This window comes from Trachemys scripta, chromosome 5 (genome assembly GCF_013100865.1).
Source record: "Trachemys scripta elegans isolate TJP31775 chromosome 5, CAS_Tse_1.0, whole genome shotgun sequence".
Taxonomy (NCBI): domain Eukaryota; kingdom Metazoa; phylum Chordata; order Testudines; family Emydidae; genus Trachemys; species Trachemys scripta.
In genome coordinates, this window is record NC_048302.1 from 8,487,938 (window position 1) to 8,513,905 (window position 25,968).

The 25,968-nt window shown below is 47.2% G+C and overlaps 2 protein-coding genes across 4 annotated transcripts in view; both read right to left on the bottom strand.

Moving 5' to 3' along the window:
- Positions 1–6,019, bottom strand: part of SLC20A2 (solute carrier family 20 member 2) — a 65,485-nt gene extending 59,466 nt beyond the window's left edge. Inside the window, exon 1 of one of the 2 annotated variants that reach the window (XM_034770840.1) lies at positions 5,893–6,019. The gene's annotated coding sequence lies outside the window, so the exon portion shown is untranslated. Of the gene's footprint in view, positions 1–5,135; positions 5,393–5,892 lie in introns of those variants that run through there. The other variant, XM_034770842.1, reaches the window with a different exon arrangement.
- A 355-nt stretch (positions 6,020–6,374) lies between these two features.
- SMIM19 (small integral membrane protein 19) lies at positions 6,375–12,839 on the bottom strand. Of its 2 annotated transcripts, XR_004645980.1 has the most exons (4): positions 12,667–12,839; positions 11,288–11,412; positions 9,442–9,560; positions 6,375–7,879 (listed from the first exon to the last, which is right to left on the bottom strand). XR_004645980.1 is itself a non-coding variant. In XM_034772631.1 (3 exons), exons 1-3 carry the CDS (start codon positions 12,801–12,803, stop codon positions 7,815–7,817), a joined length of 327 nt encoding a protein of 108 aa, XP_034628522.1. In that variant the 5' UTR covers positions 12,804–12,839; the 3' UTR covers positions 6,375–7,814. The 2 variants fall into 2 exon arrangements, 1 of the variants encoding a protein (XP_034628522.1); XM_034772631.1 differs by lacking the exon at positions 9,442–9,560.
- Positions 12,840–25,968: the final 13,129 nt, after the last annotated feature.

Here is a 25,968-nt window from a genome sequence, read left to right on the forward strand (position 1 = left end):
AGGTTGAGGATGTGACCCTATTAATTTTAGCAAAGCCTGAAATATGTCTGTGTGTGTGTCGGTGGGGGCATATGTCAATTATTGTAACCGGCAGAGTTCATTAGAAAACTTAAGAGCTCCTATATGATTGTGCTCACAAACAATACAAATGTGTGACTCCTAAGAACCACATTTGCAGCTTCATTAAATTTATAAGCTCTGCCAGCAGAATTTAGGTATGCACAATACTAAGCAAAACCTCCCTATATTTTTGTTATGACCAAAAGATTATTTTTTACCAAACAACAGAAGTGCTTAAATTAGGATAGTTAAGATTAGTTAAGATTATAGGACCTCATTTTCAAAAAAACCTGGCACCTAACAGCTCCTATTTAGGTATCTAATGAAGTGGCCATATTTTCAAGAGCCTCAGCACCTAACAACTCCCCTGGAGAGCAGCGAGAGCTGCCAGACGCTGAGCCATTTTAAAAATCTAACCTGTAATTTACAGAATCTAGTTAATGTTTATAAAGTACTTTGCAGACGGAAAGCACTACACTTGTTAAGTATTGCATCATTTACCTTAGCTCTGTTACTTTTAGATTTAATTCAATATTCTCAGACTGACGGTATCACTTCTTAAAAAACCCTAGAGTTGTGTGCAAAAAGCAAAGTTAAAAACATTTGCAGCCATAACCCTGGAACATCAATGTTACAGCTGAACAAAACCAGACTCTGAAAGCTCTCCTTTACACACTTTCTGTGATTATACAGCACTACCTTGTATCTAGGTTCCATAACATCTTTTTATATATGGCTGAGCAATCGAACAGGAAATGTAATGATCCATCTCTATGCAACATTCTCCAAAACAAATGCAGCTTACGTAAAATCCGGCACATAGTTTTTAAAAGATCACAAATATGTCCTGTCCAATGAGATCCAATAATCTAGTAAGAATAAAGTCAACAGGAAAATCAGTAATGAGACATCCTGTATGTTCTTATTAGTCAAGCTATTATGAATTGATGCAGGAAATTTGATTTATCATTTCAACACCAGACGCTACAATCTTACGTATGTCCCTTTGTTATAGGTCTTTATTACCATGAAAGTAACTACTTTTTTCACATAGTCAATATTGACAATTAACTGGTAAACATTAAAGACATCTTACAAATGTATAATCTAAATTGTACGTTTAAAAGTTGCTTGCTAGCTACTTTGGCTGCATTGTTAAGCTCAGAACAACAGTACTCTCCCTCACATCTACCCCAAACTATCACGCAACATTAAATAGTAGATGTTTGCACCCCTCAGCTCATACAGGAACCAAATGATGTAGTGAATGATTTGCTGAAATTTAATGTAGTATTACCCACAGAGGGGAAAAAATATAACCACTTGTCACGGGGGCGGGGGGGGAAGGAAGGACAAGGCCCTACACCCCCAGCTTCCTGCGATTCACCACGACTCTCAGCCAGCCAGTAAAACAGAAGGTTTATTTAGACGACAGGAACACAGTCCAAGACAGGTCTTGCAGGTACCGACAACAGGACCCCCTCAGTTAGGTCCATCTGGGGGGGAGAAAAGGGAGACCAGAGCCCATTGGGGCTCCTCTCCATTTCCCCAGTCAGCTTCCAACTCAAACCCCCTCCAGCCCTCTTACTCAACCTTCCCCCGGCTCCTCCCCCAGCCTTTGTCCAGTGGCAGAGGTGTCACCTGGCCTCCAACCCCTTTCCTGGGTTCTCATGTTACATGTTCAGGCAACTTCCCTCAAGGAAAGTCTCCCATTCCCCATGCAGACAGTCCCAGCAAAACTCCTCTGCAACATTCCCAAGTGAATACTCCCCACTCAGTATTCAAAGAACACATCAAGAACATTCCCACTTCCTCACACCACTTCTCTCTCATTCATGGTTCAAGCACCATTCCTCACAAGCCACTACAAGTAGTGATTTCTTTACTGTAAAATATATGTATTCTGGACAACAAGATTTCTCTCTTCTTGCTCCATCTTAAAATAACCAAACTATCTTGGCTCTTCAAAGTAAAGGTCATAAGAGCTAAACCTAATCTCCTTTAATATCTGTACCCTGATTCCATGAAAACAAACACAGCTTCATACTATTTCAGAATTTCTGAACATTTCACAGTTGCTTCCAGCTCGGTTTAGCAGAAACCTGGAAAATTCTTAGCTACTGTACATAGAAAGATAATTTTGATTAATAAATTTGAAAGATTTTTTTAAATGTTTTATTAAAACGAATAAACAAGGAGTATTAGAGATAGTTGAAAGACACAGCCGCACTTCCATTTTACAGACTAGTGTGTACCCGTTTTCCAAACAGTATTTTTTATAATTTTAAACAAATACTAAAAATGGAAGTATTTACTCAAGGATTCAACATCTTATTTCTCAGTCTGTAAGTTCTTTTCATTGATGACACTGAAACTTCTGAAATCCGGTCATGAACCATCAGGACCTTTTCCAATTTCCATTATTGTGAGATATGTATTGTACAGAAAAGGAATATTCAGAACTCTCTGCTTGTGTGAAGTTGAGTCATCTTCTGGAAGGGTATTAAAAAGAACCATCCACAGACCCAGTGGATACAGTATTTGGATTCATTTACTGTATTGTACACAGTATGTTGGACACTTAACTATTGCCTGCCCATGTAACATTACTACCAACTAAAGGATTGTCATTTTGGTTGTTTCCACTACATTTAATTTTGCGAGCCCACATTTCTCAATCCCTTCCCACACAGGGACCAATGCATCTCTTTGTCCCTTTTCCCCAACTAGGAAAGAAAGCAACTTCTCTACTAGCCTGTCCACACTGATGCTGGAACTAGGGACTTTGCAAGAGCCATCTTTAAAGGGACAAATTGAAACTAGTCAATTTCACAAAAAGCAAAAATCATTTTGGTTAACTCTGCTCTGCCCATGCTCCCTGGCAACCCTTCTCCTCCCCCCCCCCCCCCCAAAAAAAAAACCCAAGGAAAAAAACCCTCCCAACAACAACGTTTTTGATTATTTAAAACTTGCATCTCCTGTTATGTGGAAAAACCCAAAACAGGAAAAATTGACAGACTTCATGGGAAATAAGAGTGTACAAAGTGGAAAAAAAATATTTTCCTCTGATTTATTTCAGTTAAGGTAATGGACATTTTACTAGTAATACTAATAGGTACAATATTTTAGATGAGATTTAAGTTTCTAGTAAGATTATATTTAAAAAGTTATACCAAGACTGCCACATTTCCATCAACTGTATTATAAAGCCATGGTAATCAACTAGCAGCTGTTCCCAAACTTTATTGGTTCATATACTACCTTCTTAAAAATTGTTGTGAAGTGAGCTGATAGAACATCAAATTCACATACCATCAATGGTATACACACATCTGTTTGGGAATGCCCGAACTAGTGGATAGCCTGTTCTTACTAACACAGATTCAGTGTGAAGGCAGACAAGGTCTATGCACAGTCAATCACACTACACACTGATTTAGCCAAAGACTTATAAAGTGCAGATAGTTTTGACCACCATTTTACAAACACAAGAACTGTAAATAATGGGTCAGATTGATATCCTGCCTCATAGTATCAGATACTGCAAAGGAAGGCGCAAGAATCCCCAAATTGTCCCTAGATTTGTTTTAGATAGAGACAGCGTTTCCTACCCCTCCAGTCTTCTGATACAGGGACTGATTTTAATGAGATCGCACATTTTTGTTAATAGCTAAGCACTTCATTCTTAAAGTCCTTCAGAACTACTGAGTATATATCATCCAGTCCTAGTAACTTGTTGCTATTTTTCCAGTATCTCCTCTTTTGACATGTCAGTCTCTGACAGTATCTCAACTTTAATGCCTAAAAATCATAGGTCTGGGGTAAGTCCGTGATGAAGCCTCATGCAAATAATCATTAGTTTTCCACAATATCCATTTCCTCTTAATTGCTCCCTTTGCTCTTTGGTAGCTCATGAACATAATTCTCAAAGGCTTCTTGCTTCTAGAAGCTCTTGCTTATTAAATAATTTCTTATTTGTTTGTATCTCTTTGGATCCTTGCCCTTCAAGCTTCCTCTTAGTCCTCCTAATTTCCATTTATATTTTGCATTTGTTCTTTTCTATTGGTGTCACACGGACTAAGGGTAAATCTACACAAGAAACCCTGCAGCTGTGCCGCTGTAACATAGACATTTACTATAGCAATGGAAGGGGTTAGACCATTTACTATAGCAATGGAGAGGCGATAGATGAGGGGTGAGCAAACTATGGCCCGCGGGCCGTTTTAAGCCGGCCCTCAAGCTCCTGCTGCGGAGCGGGGTCTGGGGCTTGCTGGCGCTGCAGTCAGGAAGCAGGGTCGGGGCCACTCCACACGGCTCCCAGAAGCAGCCGCATAGCCCTGGTCCGGCACTCCAGCTGGGAAGCAGGGTCGGGGACCGCTCCACGTGCGTCCCAGAAGCAGTGACATGGCCCCACTCTGGCTCCTATGAACTCCAATGGCCCCCTCCAGTGCTCCAATGGGAGCTGCACAGGTGGTGCCTGTGGATGGGGCAGTGTGCGGAAGCTGCCTGGGCGCGCCTCCGCGCAGGAGCCGGAGAAGGGACATGCTGCTGCTTCCTGGAGCTGTCTGAGATAAGCACCGCCCGGAGCCTTCACCCCTGAACCTCTCCCCACACCCCAACCCTCTGCCCCAGCCCTGATCCCCCTCCTGCCCTCTGAACCCCTTGATCCCAGCCCAGAGCACCCTCCTGCACCCCAAACCTCTCATCCCCAGCCCCATGCCAGAGCCCGCACCCCCAGCTGGAGCCTGTACCATTTCCTGCACCCCAACCCCCTGCCCCAGCCCTGATCCCCCTCCGGCCCTCCAAACCCCTCGGTCCCAGCCCAGAGCACTGTCCTACACCCCAAACTCCTCACCCCCCGCTCCACTCCAGAGCCCGCTTCCCCAACCACACCCCTCACCCCCCAACCCGTTGTGTCAGCATTCACAGCCCGCCCTACAATTTCTATTCCCAGATGTGGCCCTCATGCCAAAAAGTTTGCCCACCCCTGTGATAGATCAAAAGAATTCTTCTCCCTACTGGCTTACACAGGGCACGAAGTGTTTCACAGCCCTGAGCCATGTACTTGGGCTGACCTTTGTTCCGCAGACCTGCCCTAAAGTGAATCGTCTCCATCCTCAGGGTAAAAGGTTTAGTTTCCCTAATCCTGCCGGCATGCATTGTTTGAACTCCATTCTTCACGTTAAAGAAAGCAAAGCTCTAGAGGTCCGTGACCCGGGGTCTGCGTTTGGGGCGCCCCGGGGGAGTGTGTCTCGGCTCTCGGGCACGCACAGTGCTGCGGCGAGCTGCGTTCGCTGGGGCTCGCGGGTCTGAACAGGAAAACGCGCCCTCGGGTTGCTCGGCTGTAAGGGCGTCTCCAAAGCCCCGCTCTCGCTCCGGGGCCAGCCCGGCCCCGCCGCCCCCGGGGCACGTTGTCCTGGCCGGGGAGCTGGCGCATAACCCAGCTAGTGCCTTGGGGCCTTGTCCCTGGGGGGCCCCCGCACCCCCCCCCAACAGCGGGTCTCCTTCGCTCCCCCCCTCTCAGCCTCCTGCTCTCGCCACGGGCGGGGGCCGGCCCGGCCCGGCAGGGGCCTGGCGCCGGGGGATGGGGGGGGGGGTGTGGCGCCAGGCGGGGCCCCGCCGCCCCGTGAGGGCCGGGCTGGGGCAGCCCATCGCTCCCCCGAGCCTAGCGGGCACCGGCTGAGGAGCGGCGGTAACCTCCGCCCAGGGAGCCGGACTCCAACCCGCCCGCCCGCGGGACGCGCCGGCTCGGGGCGCTCCTCGGCCCAGGGCCGGACACACACCGGGGGGGAGGGGCCGGGCCGGGCCGCGCGCGCGGCAGCTCCTACTTACCGCCCGGCCGGCGCCTTCCAGCCTCGCGCTCGGCGCAGGGACAGCAGCCGCCCGCAGCGCGCGCGACCCGGATACGGAAGCGCGGGGGGACGTGAGAACACGGGCCCAGCGTCACTGCTGGGGGCCACCGGCGGGGCCCCGGGGCCGAGGAGTGCGCGCGCCAGCTAGCGATGCCGCGGCTCCCCGCCCTGCGGCGACCTTTCCTTTTCGCCCTTCCCGGACTGACCCCTCTCGCCCCCCGTACCGAGCTCCCGGCCCCCCTTCCCCGCTGCCCGGCGTCCCAGCACCGCACTCCCGGCCGCCGCGGGGAAGGTTTGGATCCGCCAGGGCGTGGAGATCTGCTCTGGTCACCGGGGGGCAAGTACGCGTCCCTCACTTCAGTGTGTCTCGGGAGCCGCCTGTAAACGCCAGGCTCGTGTGTCCCCCCGCCCGCCCACCCACGGTAGCCGAGCACATTTCTCAGAAAAGCTCTTCAGTCAACCTCAGTTCAACGTGTATTTTACTATTAAATGCCATTAAACACATTAAAATACAATACAAAAAAACAGCATTTCACAACCCAAGAGCACTTTAAGAAGGGGAAATTAAGGCTGAAAATCAGGGGCAACTTCCCAACTTGAGATCTACTATTGATTAATCTTCCAAAGGAAGATCCACCACTTGAAATTTACAAGTAGAAACTTGAGTGTAAATACAATCCTTCACTAGCAGGACAGATATAAATAACCTAATAGGTTTCTTCAATCTCTAATTTCTCTGATATCCAACATGTTTACAAGTTTAACTTCCCCTCCCACTGAATATTATTTTACAGATGTATTAGGCTGCATTTTTCCTGTCAGAATCAGCCTTTCCTTCCTCTGTTGCTCCATATGTATTATTTCTCCATCTGCACAGCTCTACTGTGGCATTTTAAAGGATACAAGTCAGATTTTCTGTCCTAATCTGATCCTAAGAGACTCACCAGTTTGCACTGGCTGATAACTGCCCCTGGGACTGGGGGAGGACATAAGAATGGCCATACTGGATCAGACCAATGGTCCATCTTCCAACAGTGGCCAATCCCAGGTGCTTCAGAGGGAATGAAAAGAACAGGCAATCAAGTGCTCCAGCTAGCCAGGGAGAGACCTCACTTAGTTGGCTGGTTTATTGGAGTCCTCTCTAATTTTAATAATCTTCGCTACAGCATTACAATATACAGTCCTTTAGCAAACAAGACTTATGTACTACCCTCCTGATCTTAGCTTTCATTAAAGCTTCAGCATGGAAGGTACAATACTATAATTATTCTCTCTGTACAGATGAAAATTTCATTTTTTTCCTCCAATAAGGCCAATGATATACATTTCTGGCTCTCAAGAGCTATTCACTTCAGCTGTGAATTTACATGTATTATAAATGTTCTGTTCTGTGGTCCCTGACAGCAGAAACCAATGATGTTCAAATGAGACATAAAACTTGGCAACGTTCAGGCACACAGGCACTGCATGACTCTTCCATTTGTTCCCCTAAGAACCCATCCTGAGGAGACAGACAGTAGAAACTTACCCAATAACCTCAACGTCCTCTATTGCCATGTTGCAAAAATACCTCTGTTCAGCAAAGGAGCTGCTCACCAAAGTATTGGCAACAGTGGAAACCACTGGAACATTTTGAACATCTCTTTAGTATGGACTACAGCCATCTTCCCTCAAGTGTTTCTTTGAGCAAGACTGGAATGTATTAGGTGCTTTCATTTTTAAAGAATCAATAGATGTTCAGTAAGTACCTAAACAGGCCCAAAGAAACGTTTCCAAGAAATATATAGGAGAGTTTTTTTTAAAAACATACGCCATTAAAGTTCCTTTGAAAATGACTCCATACCAACTCTCCTGTCATTATCAGCACTGTAAAAATTGCTTGAGTTCCCACAATTTGAGACTTCATTCCATTGAGAGCTGTACGCTGTCAGTCTGTTTCGGTGGCGGCTGCTGGTCATACTTCCTTGCTGGAAAAGAGTTAAAACATAATTAAATTATGTAATCCCTTATACTCCATAAAGGCATGGTGATCACTGGGAAGGTGGGTTTAATAGGAAGAGTAGCTCTGGTATGAGACCAGTCTTGGTCTGTAATTTAAATAAATGTTTCATTGAAGGAAAACCACTGATTTCACAAAATGTCCAATTCATTAAATTTAGAGGCAGTAACTACTCAACAAAAATCAGATGTTATGTTCTACTTAAACTGACAGGGTGTAACAACCCTTAATGCCACCATTTGTTATTTTTTAATTGAAGGCAACAGTAAAGGATGCAAATATATATACACAACACTGCTGGGAAGGTTGTGTGGGCATGAATGAATCTATTACAACTTGTAAAAGATTCTAATTAGTTAGAATATCGTCCCACTCTCTGTGGCTAAAAAGCTCTAGAGACTACTAAGAAAAAAAGGATTAGCCAAGTTTATTACCCAGTGGAAACTACCTGGGTAATAAACTTGATTTAAATTAAAAAAAAATTAAATTAAATTTATGGAGATATCCTATCTCCTAGAACTGGAAGGGACCTTGAAAGGTCATCAAGTCCAGCCTCCTGCCTTCACTAGCAGGACCAAGTACTTAATGCATTAAGCAGCTTCTAATATGCCAATTGTGACCATGAAGCAAAGTATCTCAGCCTGAGATAAACTATTTATAAAGACAGCTCATAACTTCAGAAGGGGTGGGAGAGTTGGACACTCAATCCAGCTCACATGTTCTGGAAACCCAGAGGGTAGACTTAAGACATCCTAATGAAAGACAGGGGAGATGGAAAGGAGAGTTGTCATCCTAGATGGGAAGGGAAACATCTGGGATACATCCTGAAATCTTTCAGTCAGAAATGTGGACAGAAAGGGGAGAGGATCTCCCTAAATTTTTCTAAACAATTACCTCTATATCTTCAAAGGCAATGAAAGTACTAGCAAAACTCATAGTGGTAAGAAACTGTATCTATTCCACTCTGCTGAGGTATCCAGTTGCCAGTGAGCAGAAGTCGCATTATTTGGCAGTGATTTGAAAGCAGAAGTTAGCAACAGCTGTACACAGCAGAATGAAGGCTGCTTCTGAACCACTCCAATAGGTGAGTGCAGATCCGCAATGGCTCAATACCTTTAGTCAAATTTCTCCCCTAAGACTTCTCCCCAAATGGATACGCCTTTCAGGGACCGCCTCCTGTGATGACATTGCTCAGACTTACTGCCATTGACCCACTGAGACAGTCCTGGCAAAACCTATGCTGCTAATTTATATATACTTAGAAGTTGTAAGGAAACAATGCAAAGTTATGGCTCCCCCAGCAACTCTAGCTATACGCTTGCATACATATGGTATATTTTATTATTGTAGATGGTATTTAAAAATATAAATTAATGCATAAGCGCTATATGGCCATTGTGGGCCTGGTGAGAAGAACCTAAAAGAAACTTACTTTCTTCTAACAATCCTTTTCAGAAGGTATACACTGTAATAGATGCACACATTTGGGTTTTGTGCTTCCAGTCTAAAACCAGCTGAAAACTCCCGTACCTGAAGAGTTTTGAAGGATGCTAGCTCCCAGTGTAGTGGGCTCCCTGACGCTTCTAGCTGCCATGGAAGTTTGGAGTATCAACATATCAAACTTATCTCCAACTCTGCAGGGAAAGCAGCTGGAAGGTGACAAGGATCTATTACAACTTGTACCTTATGAAAAGAATTCCACCCACCCCACCTATAGCAACAGTTGTAAAATAATCCCCCTCTTGGAGGCTACAAAGTTCAAAGAGGTCTCCACAGAAAGAGAAAAATAGCACCCAAAGGATCAATGAACAAAAAAGTTAAAACTGCCAATTGCAGTTTTCCAGCACCAATTTGGAGTACATAAACCACTCCTAGAACCATCTTCATAAATATCCCACATCTCCTGTGGAAATAGCCCATCATTCTCCAGCTAAGCGGGGGAAGGAAGGGGAGCAGTATCAACCCTGCAGTATGTAAGTAAAGGTATACCACCACCAGAAAGTGCTGAAGAGTTTTCTAGAAACCAAAAACTTCTAAAAGGTAAGTACTCAGAGGAGCATAGGAACCCATTAACCAGAGAACATGACAGATACTGACCCACCCACTCAGTTTAGGAGCCATCTGTCAGTGAGTGAGTTCTCCACAAAGATCAGTTAAGCCAGTCTGCAATCTTGTTGTTCCTTGCCAAGAAAGTAACTCATCACGTAGGCCCATCAATGGCCATTAGCCAAGATGATCAGGCTTGCAAACACATACTCTGGGTGTCCTAAGCCTCTAACTGCTAGAAGCTGGGAGTGAATAACAAGGGATGGATCACGCGATAACTGCCCTGATCTGTTCATTTCCTCTGAAGCATCTGGTATTGGCCACAGGATACTGGGCTAGATGGGCCATTGGTCTGACCTAGTATGACCATTCTTGTATTCTTAGTTTGTGGGACACTAAAAATTCCACACCAGAAGGACAGTAGGGTATGGGAGATGTGATCCTGTCCTTCCATGCTCATTCATAGATTAGATGGTGGCTTGATTTTAGAATTGAAACCACCTTTTGGACACCAGGACTCAAAAACACTAGATTTTTCTTGGTCATCTACCCTTCCACAACTGTGTATGGTTATTGTTCATTGGGGTAGGGGGATGCCATCAGGGAGCTTGTTGAGATTCTGAGGGTGTGCCTGAGATGGGCCTTGGAGCTCTGCTCTGCCACACTGTCTCCTATGTCAATGTGGGGGTGGCTGGTGCAGCTCTGACAGCTACATGCCAATGAAGAGTTGCCCAACACCAGATACAGTTGGTATTGTAATAAAGAATTGGGAACTGTTGGTACACATAAATAATACACATACAATAATAAAACTTCCATGGAAGCAAAGTTAGGCCAATGCTGAGAGCCTATGAAAATCCCACCTTGAGCTCTTTGCAGTTATAAATACTTCTGCTGCACGTTAGTATTTGGAGGTCAGACTAGATGATCATAATGGTCCCTTCTGGCCTTAAGAGCTATTTCTAGTTGCCATATTAGATTAATTGTTGACAACTAAAATAACCATACAGTAGGAGCCTGATTCTGCAATGTGCTGCACATGGTGAATTTGCATAGAGCCCTATTGAAGTTACCATATTTCAGGATCAAAGCCTTACATGAGAGTTGCACGTGTGAGGACAGAACTAGGCCCTTAGATTTTCCATAATTGTTAGTTTCCGACAACGTAGAACCTTGCACAAAATAGCTCAGGGCGCCCTCAGTGTAAAATTTTGTTCTACTTGTGATACAAAGAGCTACAGTGTCCAAATATTTACTCTATTTTAAAACATGCATCTTTCTTTGACTGTTCAGGAATCTGAACATCGCAGAGGTGAGAGCACAATCTTACCGAGAGAATACATCTCTAATTGTTGTCGTAAGCGGATTTTTTTCATACTGTCGTAAAAGTTTGGCTCTGACGGTGCCTCTGCTGTAGGAGGCACTGTGAATATTCGCATGATCTTCCTTTTATTCCTAAAATATAGAAAGGAATATTAAATAACCTGCAACACAACATTTCCAAGTATTTAAAAAGGAGTATCTTCCCGGGTCTTTATTTACAAGCTAAGTATTAAAAGACTACCTTGAGCACAACAAATTTCATGTGGTGGGAATGGGGCCGAGGGGCCCATAGTGTGGGATGGGGCTCAGGACTGGGGCAGAGGGTTGGGATGCAGGGGGAGGGGACTCAGGGCTGGAGCAGAGGGTTGGGGTGTAGGCTCTAGGGTGGGGCCAGGGATGAGGGGTTTGGGGTGCAAACTGCCCTGGGTCTGCAGTGGGGAGAGAGTACCCCCTCCCAGTACCCCTCTCTTGCCGCAGCAGCTCAGGACCAGGTGAGGGGCTCCTCTCCGCAGCAGCTCTGGCGGGCCTGGCCCGGGGTTCCTCTCCTCCGCAGCTCTGGTGGGCCTGGGCTGGGGGAGGGGCACCTCTCCCCACCTGCCTGTGTGGCCCTTGAGAGCCTGCTACGCAGCCACGCAGTTTACAGCGCACGTAGGTTCAGAAGGGCTAGTGGGAGGGTGGGGGGACAGACTGGGGCACAGGAGCTAGAGAGGTGACAGCATTGAGCTGGGGGCTGCAGGGATGCATGGGGAAAGGGGCAGATATGCATGACTGAATGGGAGAGGCTAGGGGTCAGCCTGGGTCGATGCTCCCCAACAATCCTTCCCCCTCTTAAAAAATACTGTTCCATGCTTCTCCCACCCACATCCAACAACCCTCCAGGTTTACTCCCTGGCTCCTTTCCTCTCCCTGAGCTGCTCCATTACCCCGGCTCCCCACAGACTTTGCCCTGCTTGAGGGGGGCAGGAAATAGATTTCCCTATTGCAGACTAAATGAATTATTACTGCCAGTGCCGCATTGTTATGCCTAGGCAGGACTCGATTTGCCAAGCAATGTCCTGACTCTGTTGCTGTCTGTCGTGTGGCACAACACACTCGCAGGCCGTATTCTGACAGCCATGGACCCAACTCGTTAAATCTGGGGGCGTGACTAGGGGGGTTTGTCTGACAAATAAATCAGGCACAATTGTAAATGTTGTTTTGGCCCGGGGCTCCCCGAGGAGGACCAGGTGCCCGGGGCTCGGCCCGGGGCTCCCCGAGCAGGACCAGGTGCCCGGGGCTCGGCCCGGGGCTCCCCGAGGAGGACCAGGTGCCCGGGGCTCGGCCCGGGGCTCCCCGAGGAGAACCAGGTGCCCGGGGGGCGGCGCGGCTCGGCGCGGGGCCCCTCACCGGCGGGCGTAGACCAGCAGCGCCAGGCTGGCCAGCACCACCAGCAGGTAGACGTTGGTGGCCTCGTTCCAGGCCTCGTGCACCGAGTAGTCGAGGGCGTCGCTGTCGCTCATGACGCCGGGCCCCGCCGCGGCCATAAAGCGCCGGGGCGGAAAGCTGTGCGGGGACGCACCACACGGCACGCCGGACGTGAGGTCACGGGTTCAGAGGTCACTTCCGGGGGCGGGGCTGCAGAGAAGGCGGGGTCCACGGCGGCCCCGCCCAGGCCCGTGAGCCCCGCCTAGGCCGGGCTGGGGGGCGGGGTTGCGCCGCTCGCGGTTGGCGCTGGGGAGCAGCCCTGGGCTCGCTCGGCCCCGCAACGGGCTCCCCGGGCCCAGCCCTGCGGGGGGCTTCGGCGCCTGACTTTCCCGGACCCCCGTCAGACCGCGCTAGGCCCGGGCAGGGGCGTCCCTAGGCGAGGTTGTGAAGCGCCGGTTCGGCCAGAGCAACGCCTGTTAGGGGCGGGCTGGGTCGGTGTAGCGCGTCCTGCCTCAGCCTGGGGGCTGCATTAGATGGTTTCTTGTGGTCCTTCCTGCCTAACATTTGTATGATTATCACAGGCCTCCAGGAACTGGGGCTTCAAACGCCAATAATCATGAGTCAGCAGGAATGTCGCTCCTGAAGAGTATCACACATAGCAGACTTTGCTGTATCAGAATAAAAATTACAAACCCAATCCTTATAAAAAACAAACATTTTGGCCTTTGCCGCATGGGACTGAATAGCTCCACCACATAGCACGGGAAACAAGAGTTAAAGAACCCCAGGCAGTGAGGCATCATTATATTTCATTGAAACATAATAGCATGCAGTTAGGGTGTTGTGTAACCACAGAGGGGATTTACCACTTAGCAAACATTTAATTAACATTGGTTCACCTGGAATTTAAACCTTCTTAACTTCAGTGCTCTGGTGTAAAATACACATTGTGTAATGCTGTTAGCTTAGGTCATTGATCACTGCAATTTTTGTGTCCTTTTTACAGCATTTTGAAACCTAAATTTTATTAGGTGTTTTTAAAATAGTGTTTTAAATACTACTATCTAAACAGTAAATTATAGCCTCACAAGGAAAAAAATAGAAGATAGGTCTGGTCAAACAAACCCGATTTCATTCTTTCATGAGATTACAAGTTTGGTTGACATAGATAAAGGTAAATGCATAGATGTAAACTACTTAAACTTCTGTAAGGCATTTGACTTAGTACTGCATGGCATTCTCATTAAAAATTAGAACTATACAACAATAAAGCACATGTTAAATGGTTTAAGAACTAACTGACAGATCTCAAAGTAGTCAATGGAGAATCACCAGTGAATGGGTGTGTTTTTAGAGTGGTTCCATCGGTATTGGTTCTAGGACTGACTATGCAACACTTGTATCAATTATTTGGAAGTAAATATAAAATCACTGCTAATAATATTTGCAGAATGACACAGATTGGTGGAATGGTAACATATGCTGAGGATAGGGCAATTATACAGAGAGATATTTTAGTACAACCAAATACAAGGTCGTACTTACAAAATGGAGGAATAAACTCTGGAAAACAGTAATTCTACAAAAAATTAGGGGTCATACTGAACAAGCAACAACATGAGCTCCCAGTGCAATGCTGTGGCAAAAACAGCTAATGTGATACATGGGCATATAAATGGGGAGTTGGGAGGAGCTTTTACTTATGTATATAGCATGGGTGAGCCAGATATTGAAATACGTCCAGTTCTGGTGTGCACATTTTAAAAAAGCTGTTGAAAAATTGGAGAGAGCACAGAAAAGAGCCCCACAAGTGATTTGAGAGCTAGAGAACAGACCTTACAGTAAGAGACTTAAAGAACCAAATCAGTTTAGCTCATTCAAAAGATTGACAGGTGATTTAATTACAGTGTATAAGTATCTTCACAGGGAGAAAATACCAGGTACAAAGGGGCTCTTTAATCTAGTAGAGAAAGGCAGAACAAGAAACAATGGCTGGAAGCTGAAGCAAGACAAATTCACATTAGAAATAAAGCAGAAAGTGTTAATGGTGAGATGTGATTAACCATTGGAAGTAGCAGATTCTCCATATCTTCAAGTCAAGACTTGATGCCTTTCGGAAAGATATGGTTTAGCTAAATACAAGCTCTTGAGCGCAATACAGGAGTAACTACGTGAAATGCAGCCCAGACTCCTGGCAGAGCAAGACAGCCAGAGAGCTCTCCACCCATCCATTTGGAAGAAGCCTGCCTGACCAGAAAGGCTCTAGCATTCCTGGAAAGTCAGCCAACCTGTGCTGTATCAGACCAAGCAGGTTCTGGAGCCATACGGCCTCCGCCAAGAACAGGCAAGAGTACACAGCTCAGATTTACTAGTACGAGTATCCCAGCTCATCTCAGTTGCCTGAGTAAAACACTAAGAGAGAAAGCTACCTAAATTCCAACACTTAAATGCTTTCACTCTCTAAGGCCTTGGCTACACTGGCGCTGTACAGCGCTGCAACTTGCTGCACTCAGGGGTGTGAAAACGCGCCCCCCCCCCCCGAGCGCAGCGAGTGCAGCTTTGTAAAGCGCCAGTGTAATCAGAGCCTGCAGCGCTGCACGCTCGCTCGCAGCGCTGCAAGCTACTCCCCTCGGAGAGGTGCGAGAGAACGCGACTACACTCGCGCTTCACAGCGCTGTCGCGTTCTCTCGCACCTCTCCGAGGGGAGTAGCTTGCAGCGCTGCGAGCGAGCGTGCAGCGCTGCAGGCTCTGATTACACTGGCGCTTTACAAAGCTGCACTCGCTGCGCTCGGGGGGGGGGGGCGCGTTTTCACACCCCTGAGTGCAGCAAGTTGCAGCGCTGTACAGCGCCAGTGTAATCAGAGCCTGCAGCGCTGCACGCTCGCTCGCAGCGCTGCAAGCTACTCCCCTCGGAGAGGTGCGAGAGAACGCGACTACACTCGCGCTTCACAGCGCTGTCGCGGCAGCGCTGTGAATTCCCGAGTGTAGCCAAGGCCTCAGTTAGAACTGGAAGTGAATTAGAAAACAGGGAGCACTGGGGTAATATGGTCCTGGCATAAAGCACAACTAAGCCATTGTCTGAGCCTGCTCCATTAAACTCAATGGAAGCCTTGCTGTTGACTTCAGTGGGCACAAGATCAGGCTATCAGTGGGCTGCTGCATTTTGCACCAAGTAGGATACGTGGCAGTAATCCAGCCTGGAGCTGACAAAGACTTGGGTGATTATGGCACGGTCTCGATCCAGGACCGCATTTTGGAAAACACTTAAGCATGCACTTAAATTCATCTTAAGTAAGCACATGTTTACTTTTCAGTGAAAAGTTAAGACTCCCTCTGCCTTCACTGCCTGTTTCAAAAGCTTTCTACTGAATCAGCAGGCTCTGAACCTGAGACAAGTTAAAACTACCACATCTCGGAATAAAAATTACAACGCTTGCTATTATACAAGAGAAATAGAGACTGGTATCCGCTTCATGGGAAGAGTGATATTCCCCACATAGCATGGGGAACAAGAGCTAAAGAACACCAGTTAGACATAATTACATTTCATTAAAGCGAAATAGCATCCAGTTAGACTGCTGTGTAAAGTCCTAAGGGGAGTTTATCATCTAGCCAACTTTATTTAGAACACTTAATTAAACACCGCTTCACAGGAAATTTAAACAGTTTCTCACTGAATTGCAGTGATCTAGGGGGTCTTGTTTTCTTTTTACCAACTTGTTGAAATCTGCTAACTGGCTTAAGATAGCCTGCCAAGACAAGATTCTTGTGATCTGTAAAGGGAGATAAAAGGAATAAAAAGAACAGTTTTTGCTCCCTCGATTTTGTTGTTGTCATTTGTATTTCACTAATTCCTATAGGCCCTCATTGAGATCGGGGCTCCATTGTGCTAGGTATTGACAAACACATGGTAAGAGACAGTCCCTGTCACAAAGAGTTTTAGGTGCCTGTCCCATTGATGTCCTCTGAGGATCTGGGCTTTACAGGCTAAATAGACAAGACAAAGGCGGGAGGTGAAACAAGCACAGAGAGGTGAAGTGACTGACCCAACATTAGGTCTGTGGCGGAACTGGAAATATTACTCAGGTCTCAACTCCCAGTCCTGTACCCTAGCCACTGGTCTACACTGCTTCTCAGTGTACTGTTTTTTGGTTTGAATTAATTACATGTAACACTGATTATCTTTAAGGGCCTGTTTCTACACCCCTCCTGCGGCCAGAAAAGCAGGATTCTTTCTCCCCCTTCTCTCTCCCTCACACACACACAGTTTTGTGATTAGTAGCATTATATGTTGCTTTTGGTGGCAGGAAAGGGGCATCTAAAATCAGTGGTTTGCTTAACTCTTGTCTACACAGCAAAGAAAAACCCACGGCTGGCCCGTCTCAGCCAATTTGAGCTCGCAGGGCTTGGGCTGAGGGGCTGTTGTATTGCTGTGTAAACTTCCGGGCTCAGGCTGGAGGCCAAGCTCTGGGACCCTAGACATGTGGGTTTTTCTTTATGGTGTAGACCTATCCTCAGAAAGCCGTCTTCCCAGACCTGCAGCATGTGGCACAACTCTCCTTCAGTGAGACAACATGGAACCTGCCAAATGGGAGCTGTTTCCCCCCACAGGGCTCTCCCCATAGGGGTTTTGGAGGGGTAAGCCCTGACTCTGGGGCCTGCTGCAGCCTCTTTATAGCAGCTCGACTGCTATGAAGAGACTACAAAACCAGCTTAGCTGGCCCAGGGAATTCCTTCTGTATAGATTCAAGAGAAGAAGGAACCATTGTGATTACAGTGGATGAGAAGCTGGATATGAGAAGTAGAACCTGGGGATTACAGTGGATGAGAAGCTGGATATGAGTCAGCAGTGTGCCCTTGTTGCCAAGAAGGCTAACGGCATATTGGGCTGCATTAGTAGGAGCATTGCCAGCAGATCGAGGGAAGTGATTATTCCCCTCTATTCGGCACTGGTGAGGCCACAACAGGAGTATTGCATCCAGTTTTGGTCCCCCCACTACAGAAGGGATGTGGACAAATTGGAGAGAGTCCAGTAGAGGGCAAGAAAAATGATTAGGGGGCTGGGGCACATGACTTACAAGGAGAGGCTGAGGGAACTGGGCTTGTTTAGTCTGCAGAAGAGAAGAGTGAGGGGGGATTTGATAGCAGCCTTCAACTATCTGAAGGGGGGTTCCAAAGAGGATGGAGCTTGGCTGTTCTCAGTGGTGACAGATGACAGAACAAGGAGAAATGGTCTCAAGTTGCAGTGAGGGAGGTCTAGGTTGGATATTAGGAAACACTATTTCACTAGGAGGGTGGTGAAGCACTGGAATGCGTTACCTAGGGAGATGGTGGAATCTCCATCCTTAGAGGTTTTTAAGGCCCGGCTTGACAAAGCCCTGACTGGGATGATTTAGTTGGGGGATGGTCCTGCTTTGAGCAGGGGGTTAGACTAGATGACCTCCTGAGGTCTCTTCCAACCTTAATCTTCTATGATAACCTAGTCCAGTGGTTCTCAAACTTTTTTTTTCGTGGACTGCTTGAAAATTGCTGAGGGTCTCGGTAGACCACTTAATGGTCTTTCCAAATGTTGTTTGTACCGTTAGCTAACTATTGTAAAGTGCTTTGGATAAAAGCGCTATATATATAAAAAAAAATGTAATTAACTTTTTTGGTTCTACAAATAAAAGCACACAACTCATATTTTAAGTATCGGGGTAGCCGTGTTAGTCTGTACCTACAAAAACAACAAGGAGTCTGGTGGCACCTTAAAGACTAACAGATTTATTTGGGCATAAGCTTTCATAGGTAAAAACCTCATTTCTTCAGATGAACTTCATATTTTAATTAAACTCATATTTTAATATCAGTAGTCTTACCTTTCTAATGTGATGAATGTGCCCTCTCTCCCCTGCCATGGCAGCCCCTGGGTTGGGGCTGGGAAGGAGGGGGGTCTCTTCCTCTCTCCCACACCACAGCAGCCCCTGAGCTGGGGCTGGGAAGGAGGGCCATCTCTCCCTGGCAGCCACAGCCCTGGAGCTGGGGAAAGCTGCCTCTTTCTCTGGCCACCGCAGCCCTGCACGTCCCAAATCCCCCCCACCCCCTCTTCTCGCCCCACTGCCTCCTCTCACCTACCCCCTATTCACACCCAAGGCCACCACCTCACCTTACATGTGCGTCTTCTCTGGGGTCCAGGCACCTAATTATGTGGGTGGCCCTTCAGTCTCTTGTGTGCGGCCACCCAGGTGCACACCTTAGAGGGAACTATCCACAGACCACCTGAATAGAGCCTGCGGATCACTGGTGGTCCACGGACCACACTGTGAGAACCTCTAATCTAGTCTGACTTCCTGTAAAACACAGGCCATGGAACTGTCACAAAATAATTCCACATCTTTTAGAAAAATAATCCAATCTTGATTTAAAAATTGTCAGGGAGAATCTAACACAGGCATTGCTAAATTGTTCCAGTGGTTAATTACCGTCACTGTTAAAAATGTACCCCTTATTTCCAGTCTGAATTTGTCTAGCTTCAACTTCCAGCCATTGGATCTGGTTAGACCTTTCTCTACTAGACTGTGAAGAGCCCATTATTAAATATTTGTTCCCTGTGTAGATATTTATAGACAGTAATCAAGTCACCCCTTAACCTTCTCTTTGTTAAGATAAATAGATTGAACTCCTTGAGTCTGTCGCTATAAGAAATGTTTTCTAATTCTTTAATTATTCTCGTGGCTCTTCTCTGAACCCTCTCCAATTTACGAACATCCTTCTTGAATTGTGGGCACCAGAACTGGAAAGAGTATTCCAGCAGCAGTCACTCCAGTGTGAAATACAGAGGTAAAATAATCTATCTACTCCTACTTGAGATTCCCCTGTTTAGGTATCCTACGACTGCATTAGCTCTTGGCCACAGCATCACACTGGGAGCTCACGTACAGCTGATTAACCACCATAACTCTCAAACCTCTTTTAGAGTCACTGCTTCCCAGGATAGAGTCCCCCATCCTGTAAGTATGGCCTATATTCTTTGTTTCCAGATGTATACATTTAATTTAGCCATATTATTGACGAGTCTGCCTAACTTTAATACCTGGAAAGATACTGGAGCAAGTTTATAAGCAGCTGGAGGATAGTACGGTTATAAGGACTAGTCAGCATGGATTTGTCAAGAACAAATCATGCCAAACCACCTTAATTTCCTTCTATAGGGTTACTGACCTAGTGGATTGGGAGGCGGGGGAAGCAGTAGATATGATATACCTTGATTTTAGTAAGGCTTTTGGGAGGCATGGATCAACATTCCTGTGGCTCTCCCCGTCAGTGGCCTTATGCTGTGATATCCCCAGCAAGCCAGACTGCCTAAAAAGGCCAGGTCCTGGGCTTTGCTTTCTCTCCAAGGGCTATGACCAGTTATAAATCACCACCCAGCCCTTTCTAAGCAACCATATTTATTAAGCTAAAATTATTACAGAGAAAACAGAACAATAAAAGAACCTACACACATGCTAAAAAAGCAGCCCAGAGGTCACCCTCAACTTCAGCCTAGGTTTTAGTCCTTCAAAACCCACAACTGGGCTTTCCCTGTGGTTACAAGTTCATCCGTCTTAGATCCATGACCAGAAGAGAGACTGGGCAGATCAGCTGTTTCTTTATACAGCTTGGGGCCCCTGTAACAAGTAATCAGCAAATAATAACCCTCTCGTCAGAACTTCAAAAAGCTAAGGTTTTGCATAATTGGAATTGGGGAATTTGCAGTAAGATCACCCTAGGGATTCCCCAGGAAATCCACTTAACGCTTATTGCGCCAAAAGTCTACACCTGTATGGCACATTTTCGGTTTAGTCTTTTGAACTTCCAGGTCTCACATCTTCCCCCTAAAGAGGTTGCATACAATTCCTGGCCCATAACAACACAGAGACTTAATACGAGCAGGTCTTTTAAGGATATTGTAGGAAATTGCCATATCTGTCACACAAGTAATAAGATTCAAATTCTTCATGTCCTCACTTCAATAACCTTGTTTGCAGAAAAAGACAAAACATTTCTACTGTGCAAAGTTATGACTGTTGGAAAATACAATGTGACAACCCAGTATTTTGCCTTGAAGCACAGCACCATGCTGCAAGGCCAAACCATTTTCAGTAGGGGGAGATCTCATTTTTCATTCATGCACAGCTCTGAAACAGGCCCAGCTGAACAGATTTAATTCAAATTTAAAACCAAAACAAACCACCCTCGCTCTTATATAGCGCTTTCTATCTGTAGATCTTACTGAGCCTGTCTTCACCGCAGAGTTAACCAGGGCTCCTACTCGGCTGTTGTCCATCCCACCATCCACACACAAAACCCTCTCATCTGCATGTGGTGGTGCTTTCAACCTGGGCTAACTGGTCCAGGTAGGGGGTGGGTTAGAGCTTGGGTGCTGCTTTCACTCAGGACGGTAATGAGTCCACTTTGCAGTGAGGATGCTGATATTCCTCTAGTGCCTTCCCACAATTCCCCCTGTGTGCCCAGAAGGATGGACCAGTTCTCCCACAATTCACTAGGAAAGAATCATAGGAGCTCAGTTTACTGTAGCACAAAGCACGGTGGGATATGCCCCTACAAGTTCTACTAACACATGTTGGGGAGTGCAGCCCCAGTGAGGACACAGGCTATGTCTACACTATAGCAGCACAGCTGCACCAATGCAGCTGCGGTACTGTGGCACTTCTGGTGAAGATGCTGTAAACTGATGGGAGAGAGAAGTAATGGGATTCATTTGCAGCAAGGGAGATTGAGGTTGGATATTAGGGAAATCTTCCTAACTATAAGGCTAGTTAAGCTCTGGAACAGAGCTTGAAGAATCCCCATCACTGAAGGTTTTGAAGAACAGGTTGGACAAACCCCTGTCAGAGATGGCCGAGGTTTCCTTGACCCTGCTTCAGCGTTGGGGGCTGGATTAGGTGACTTCTCAAGGTCCCTTCCAGCCCTACATTTCTATGATCAATATTTTAAAAAATGGGAGCCTAAAATTGGATTCCTAAATCCAGGTTTAGGGACCTAAATCAGAGCCCATGTCAACTCCCATTAATAAGCAGCTGGTGACTTCAGGGAGAGTTGGGTCAGGTCTACACTTCAGACTTTTGCTGGCATAGCTATATTGGCTTGGTGTGTGATCCCCAAGTGACCAGGGCTGGCTCCAGGCACCAGCCTACCAATCATGTGCTTGGGGCGGCATCTGGAGGGGGGCGGCGCGGCGCTCCGGCCCAAGAGTGGAGCCGCAGCAGGCTTGCCGCCCTCCCCCCGGCACTCTGGCCACCGGGGAGAGCGGAGCCGCGGCGGGCTCGCCACCCTCCTCCCGGCGCTCCGGCCGCCAGCGGAGCCACGACGGGCTCGCCACCCTCCCCCTGGCGCTCCGGCCAGTCGGGGAGAACAGGCCCGCGGCCGGGCTCGGCGCCCTCCCTGCCGGGGGGGTGGCGGCAGGAGGCTTTTTTGCTTGGGGCAGCAAAAAAGCCAGAGCCGGCCCTGCAAGTGACTGAGCTGTGTCGGCAAAAACCCACAGCATAGACGCAGTTATACCAGCAAACATGGGCTTTTACCAATATTTTGCTCTGACGGACTGGAATGAGCTATACCAGCAAACCAGCTGAGCACTCTGCAGTTTTGAAAAGCCAGCTCTTTACTTCAGTGTTCAAAATATGGACTTTGGAGTCTAACTTTTGAAGCTCTTATTTTTGAAAATCTTGGCAAAAGACTAAAGCTCTTAATTTGAACAATATATCAAAGATCCCTTGTGTGCCTTGAGTTTGAGTAACCTGGAGCTAAACTGCTTGTGGGAAACCCTGAACCATTTATAAGCATCACTGTAATGTAAATATACCCACAATTTCATCCTGATAAATACTGGGTTATAGCCATCAGAACACAGAGTGGTGTTTTTTGAAAATCACGTGGTTACTGCAAGTCTATGGTATTTCAATTAGAATAAAACCACAAAGTCATTTTTTGTTGAAAGCCCCACATAGCATATAATTTGTTATGATGGAAACCTCAAACATATGCTTGATTTAAAGAGATGTTTCTGTCTCAAGCTTTCTTGTTCCCATGGACTCTTAGTTCTTGGTAAGACACTTCAGCCATAAAGACAGATTCTGTATATGATTGCAAATTCTGCCAAACATTTAGGAATTATAGTATCTCAGAACCAGCACAGCTTCTGTTTCATAGAGCTAATCTGTGGTTTGGCTGATTGGGTGAACTAGCGAGGTCTTTCACTCAACTTGACAGCATTTCTCTGTCTGTAATACGGTTACTATTGAATGCCACATCCAATCAATCCCAAAATATCAGGCAATGTTCTAGGCATCAGTAGGCAGAATCCTATTGATTTGGGGGGAAATCAGAAAACCAAAGAGGGAAATGGGGGACGTGGAGCTCCTGGCATGTCTTTAGCAGAACAACTTCAGCAGTTGTCTGTGGCTCAAATCACCAGCTGATAGCACCATTAACACTCTCAGTTTAATAGTCCTTGTAGCGGGGTGGACACCCACTCCTGCCCGGAAGGGCTTGAAATCAGCCCGGAAAGAGCTGCAATGATAAAAGCTGCCCTGGGGAGGCCTGCAGCTCTAAAAGCTGGGCTGACTGGGGAAGCGGCGTCAGCTGGGCCATGCCCCAGTCAGGCCTCAGCTGGCCCTACAAAGGCCAGGGAATCCAGAAGAGGGGTAGTCTCTCTCCGTGTTCAGGGAGAGAAGGGCCTGGCTGCAGGGAGCTTAACTAAGTGCCTAGAGAGGAGCAGGGCTGGGGAAAGGCCAAGGGAGCCGGGGAGCTCCAGCCTAGGAAAGCCCCAGGCTGCAGGCCTAGGGTAAGGCCCAAGGGGCACTTGGGTTGCAGGGGGCAGCCTATGGGTAGGCTAGCCAGGGGCAGCAGGTCCAAACCCCTTTGCCTGTGATGAGTGGCTTGTATACTGCAGTCTGCCCAGTGAACGGGGGCTAGAGGGAGACTGGGCAATAGCCAAGACTGAGGCGAAGTGGGGATAGTGGGTGGGGGGTTCCCCTGGGAGTGGGGAGACCCAGAACTGTGGGGGTACTGCCAGAGGCAGCACCCCAGATAAATGGCCACTGGGGTCCTGGAAGGGACACGGGGCCAGTGGTAGCGCAGATCACCGGTCTGAAGAGGGCGCTCCAAGGCTGGCAGAGCTAATTCCCAAGACAACCAGCAGGAGGTGCCGCAGGGGTGAGTCCGGCACTGCTACAGTCCTCCTACCTCAGCTCTACCTAGCCTCCCAATACAGTTTAACATGTTGAAACCCTGAATAACTTATCTTCCAGTCAGAAAGAAAAGAAACAATGATGGGGCACATGCAGAAAAGGGGGCCATACACACATCTCCTGGCATGGGAGGGGGAAAGGCAGGACACACAACTCCTGGTAAAGGGGAGATTGGGGGATGGGAGAACTGGGGAGCAAGCAGAGCCCCTCCTAGCACATGGGGAAGGAGTATTGGGGGGAATGGGCATGCATACAGAACTGATGGTGTGGGAAGTCACACGGAGCCCCTGGTAGGGGGAGATGGCAGAAGGGGGCCACACAGTGCCCCTGTCTTGTGGGGGAAAGAGGGGTCAGACAGAGCCCACCATTGGGAAAGGGGGTAATGGAGGAAAGTGGGAACGGGGGCACACATGCTTGGTGGGCTGGTGCCTGGAGCCGGCCCTGCCTGCAATAGAGGGGGCTTATTGGGAGGGATGCCATCTCCTTATGAACTTGCTGCTGCACTGTACCAGTTCTGTGGGGTGCTTTGCTGGGTGCAGGTTGTGATCCCACAGTGTTAATCTTAGGCAACTTTTGTGAGTCAGGCCTGGCCTGCTTGATCATACCTGCCAGTGACTTTGCAGCACAGCCATAACCTCTGTCTCTTCAGTTACAGTGACCTCTTCACACACCTCAGTGCTCTCTAGAGGCATATCCCTCTGGTATTCAGGCATCAGATCCGGAACGGGCTGTCTTACAATCCTCTGCAGAGAATATCATCTTGACAACGGCGTCCCTGTTGTGATGCACTTTTAACCTGTTTATATGCACAGCCCGAGGTGCATCCCTGCTGCGGGGCCTGTGTACGTTGCAGGTGACAGCGGGACCCCTCCCTACCACCTCAGAAGGCCCCTCCCATCAGTTTTGCAATTTGTACTTTTCCACAAGGAGTAACACCAGCAGCAGATCACCTGCAGCAAATGATCACTCACAAGGTCAGCAGAACCCCGTTTATCCCATTGAATTGGGACCAGGGCCAGATTGGTTAACCAAAACTTCGGCTAATCGGATGAATGGGAAAGTACGAGGCTGCAGCGCCATCTAGTGCCCATAGGAGACATTGCCCACTTCTGCTCCTGTGTGCTCTGGTGGTTGGGTTAATACGGAGAACCGGATAATAGAGGCTCAGATAAACAGGGTTCTACTGTATTGTGCTCATACCAGTCTGCTGAGCTGCTTGGCTTTTAGTGAGGCTTTGCTTCCCTATTCCAGTAATGGATTTAGGGAAACCTAATTTAGGCTCCTCCCTGTGCCAGGGAAAGGAAAAGTGAAGTGCTTCAATATGAGCAACCTGATCAGAATGAAATGGTTCCATTTTTTGGTTTCTAAAGGACATTTGGCTTCAGAATTTTATTTAGTTTTTGATGAGATTGTGTCTTTTATGTTTTGTGACACACAAGCAGAGAAGTTGGAGAAAACAAACTACTCTTGTTGGAAGTTCGCAATGTCTCGTTAATTTGTTTCTTAGGAAACAGAACAATAGCACATAAGAACCCCAAAACCAGAGGAAGAGAACGTAGGCTACTGCCTATAACAGAGAGGCACAACTCGCTGGGTACCCCCTGACTGACTGCTGCTAAGCCCTGATTGTGTGCTGTCCTACTGAGCTCCTAGCATGCAAGCAGGTTCAGGAACCCTGCCCAAAATTTATACTCACAGTATTAAATTTTAACACAACCACAAATACACCAGAGCATCACAATTTTCTGTTTTACAAGGTCTTTCTCCTTTTTTGGAACCCTTGTTTCTAAACATGCCATGTGGGACTTTAATCAAATTTCAGCTACTAATTATGATATGTGTGGAATCATCATTCATGTGTATTCTGTGTAGTTATGTTGTTGGCTTCTTTGGGGAAACGGGAGCACTGGGAAAGCCTGTCTCCTCCCCTCTCCCCCTCCACATACAGGTAGTTTGAAGTCAATTGATGTTTTGCCACTTATCTTTAATAAGATCAGCATTTAGTGCAACATATAGACATATGTGCAACTGACATGAAAATTATCAATATACT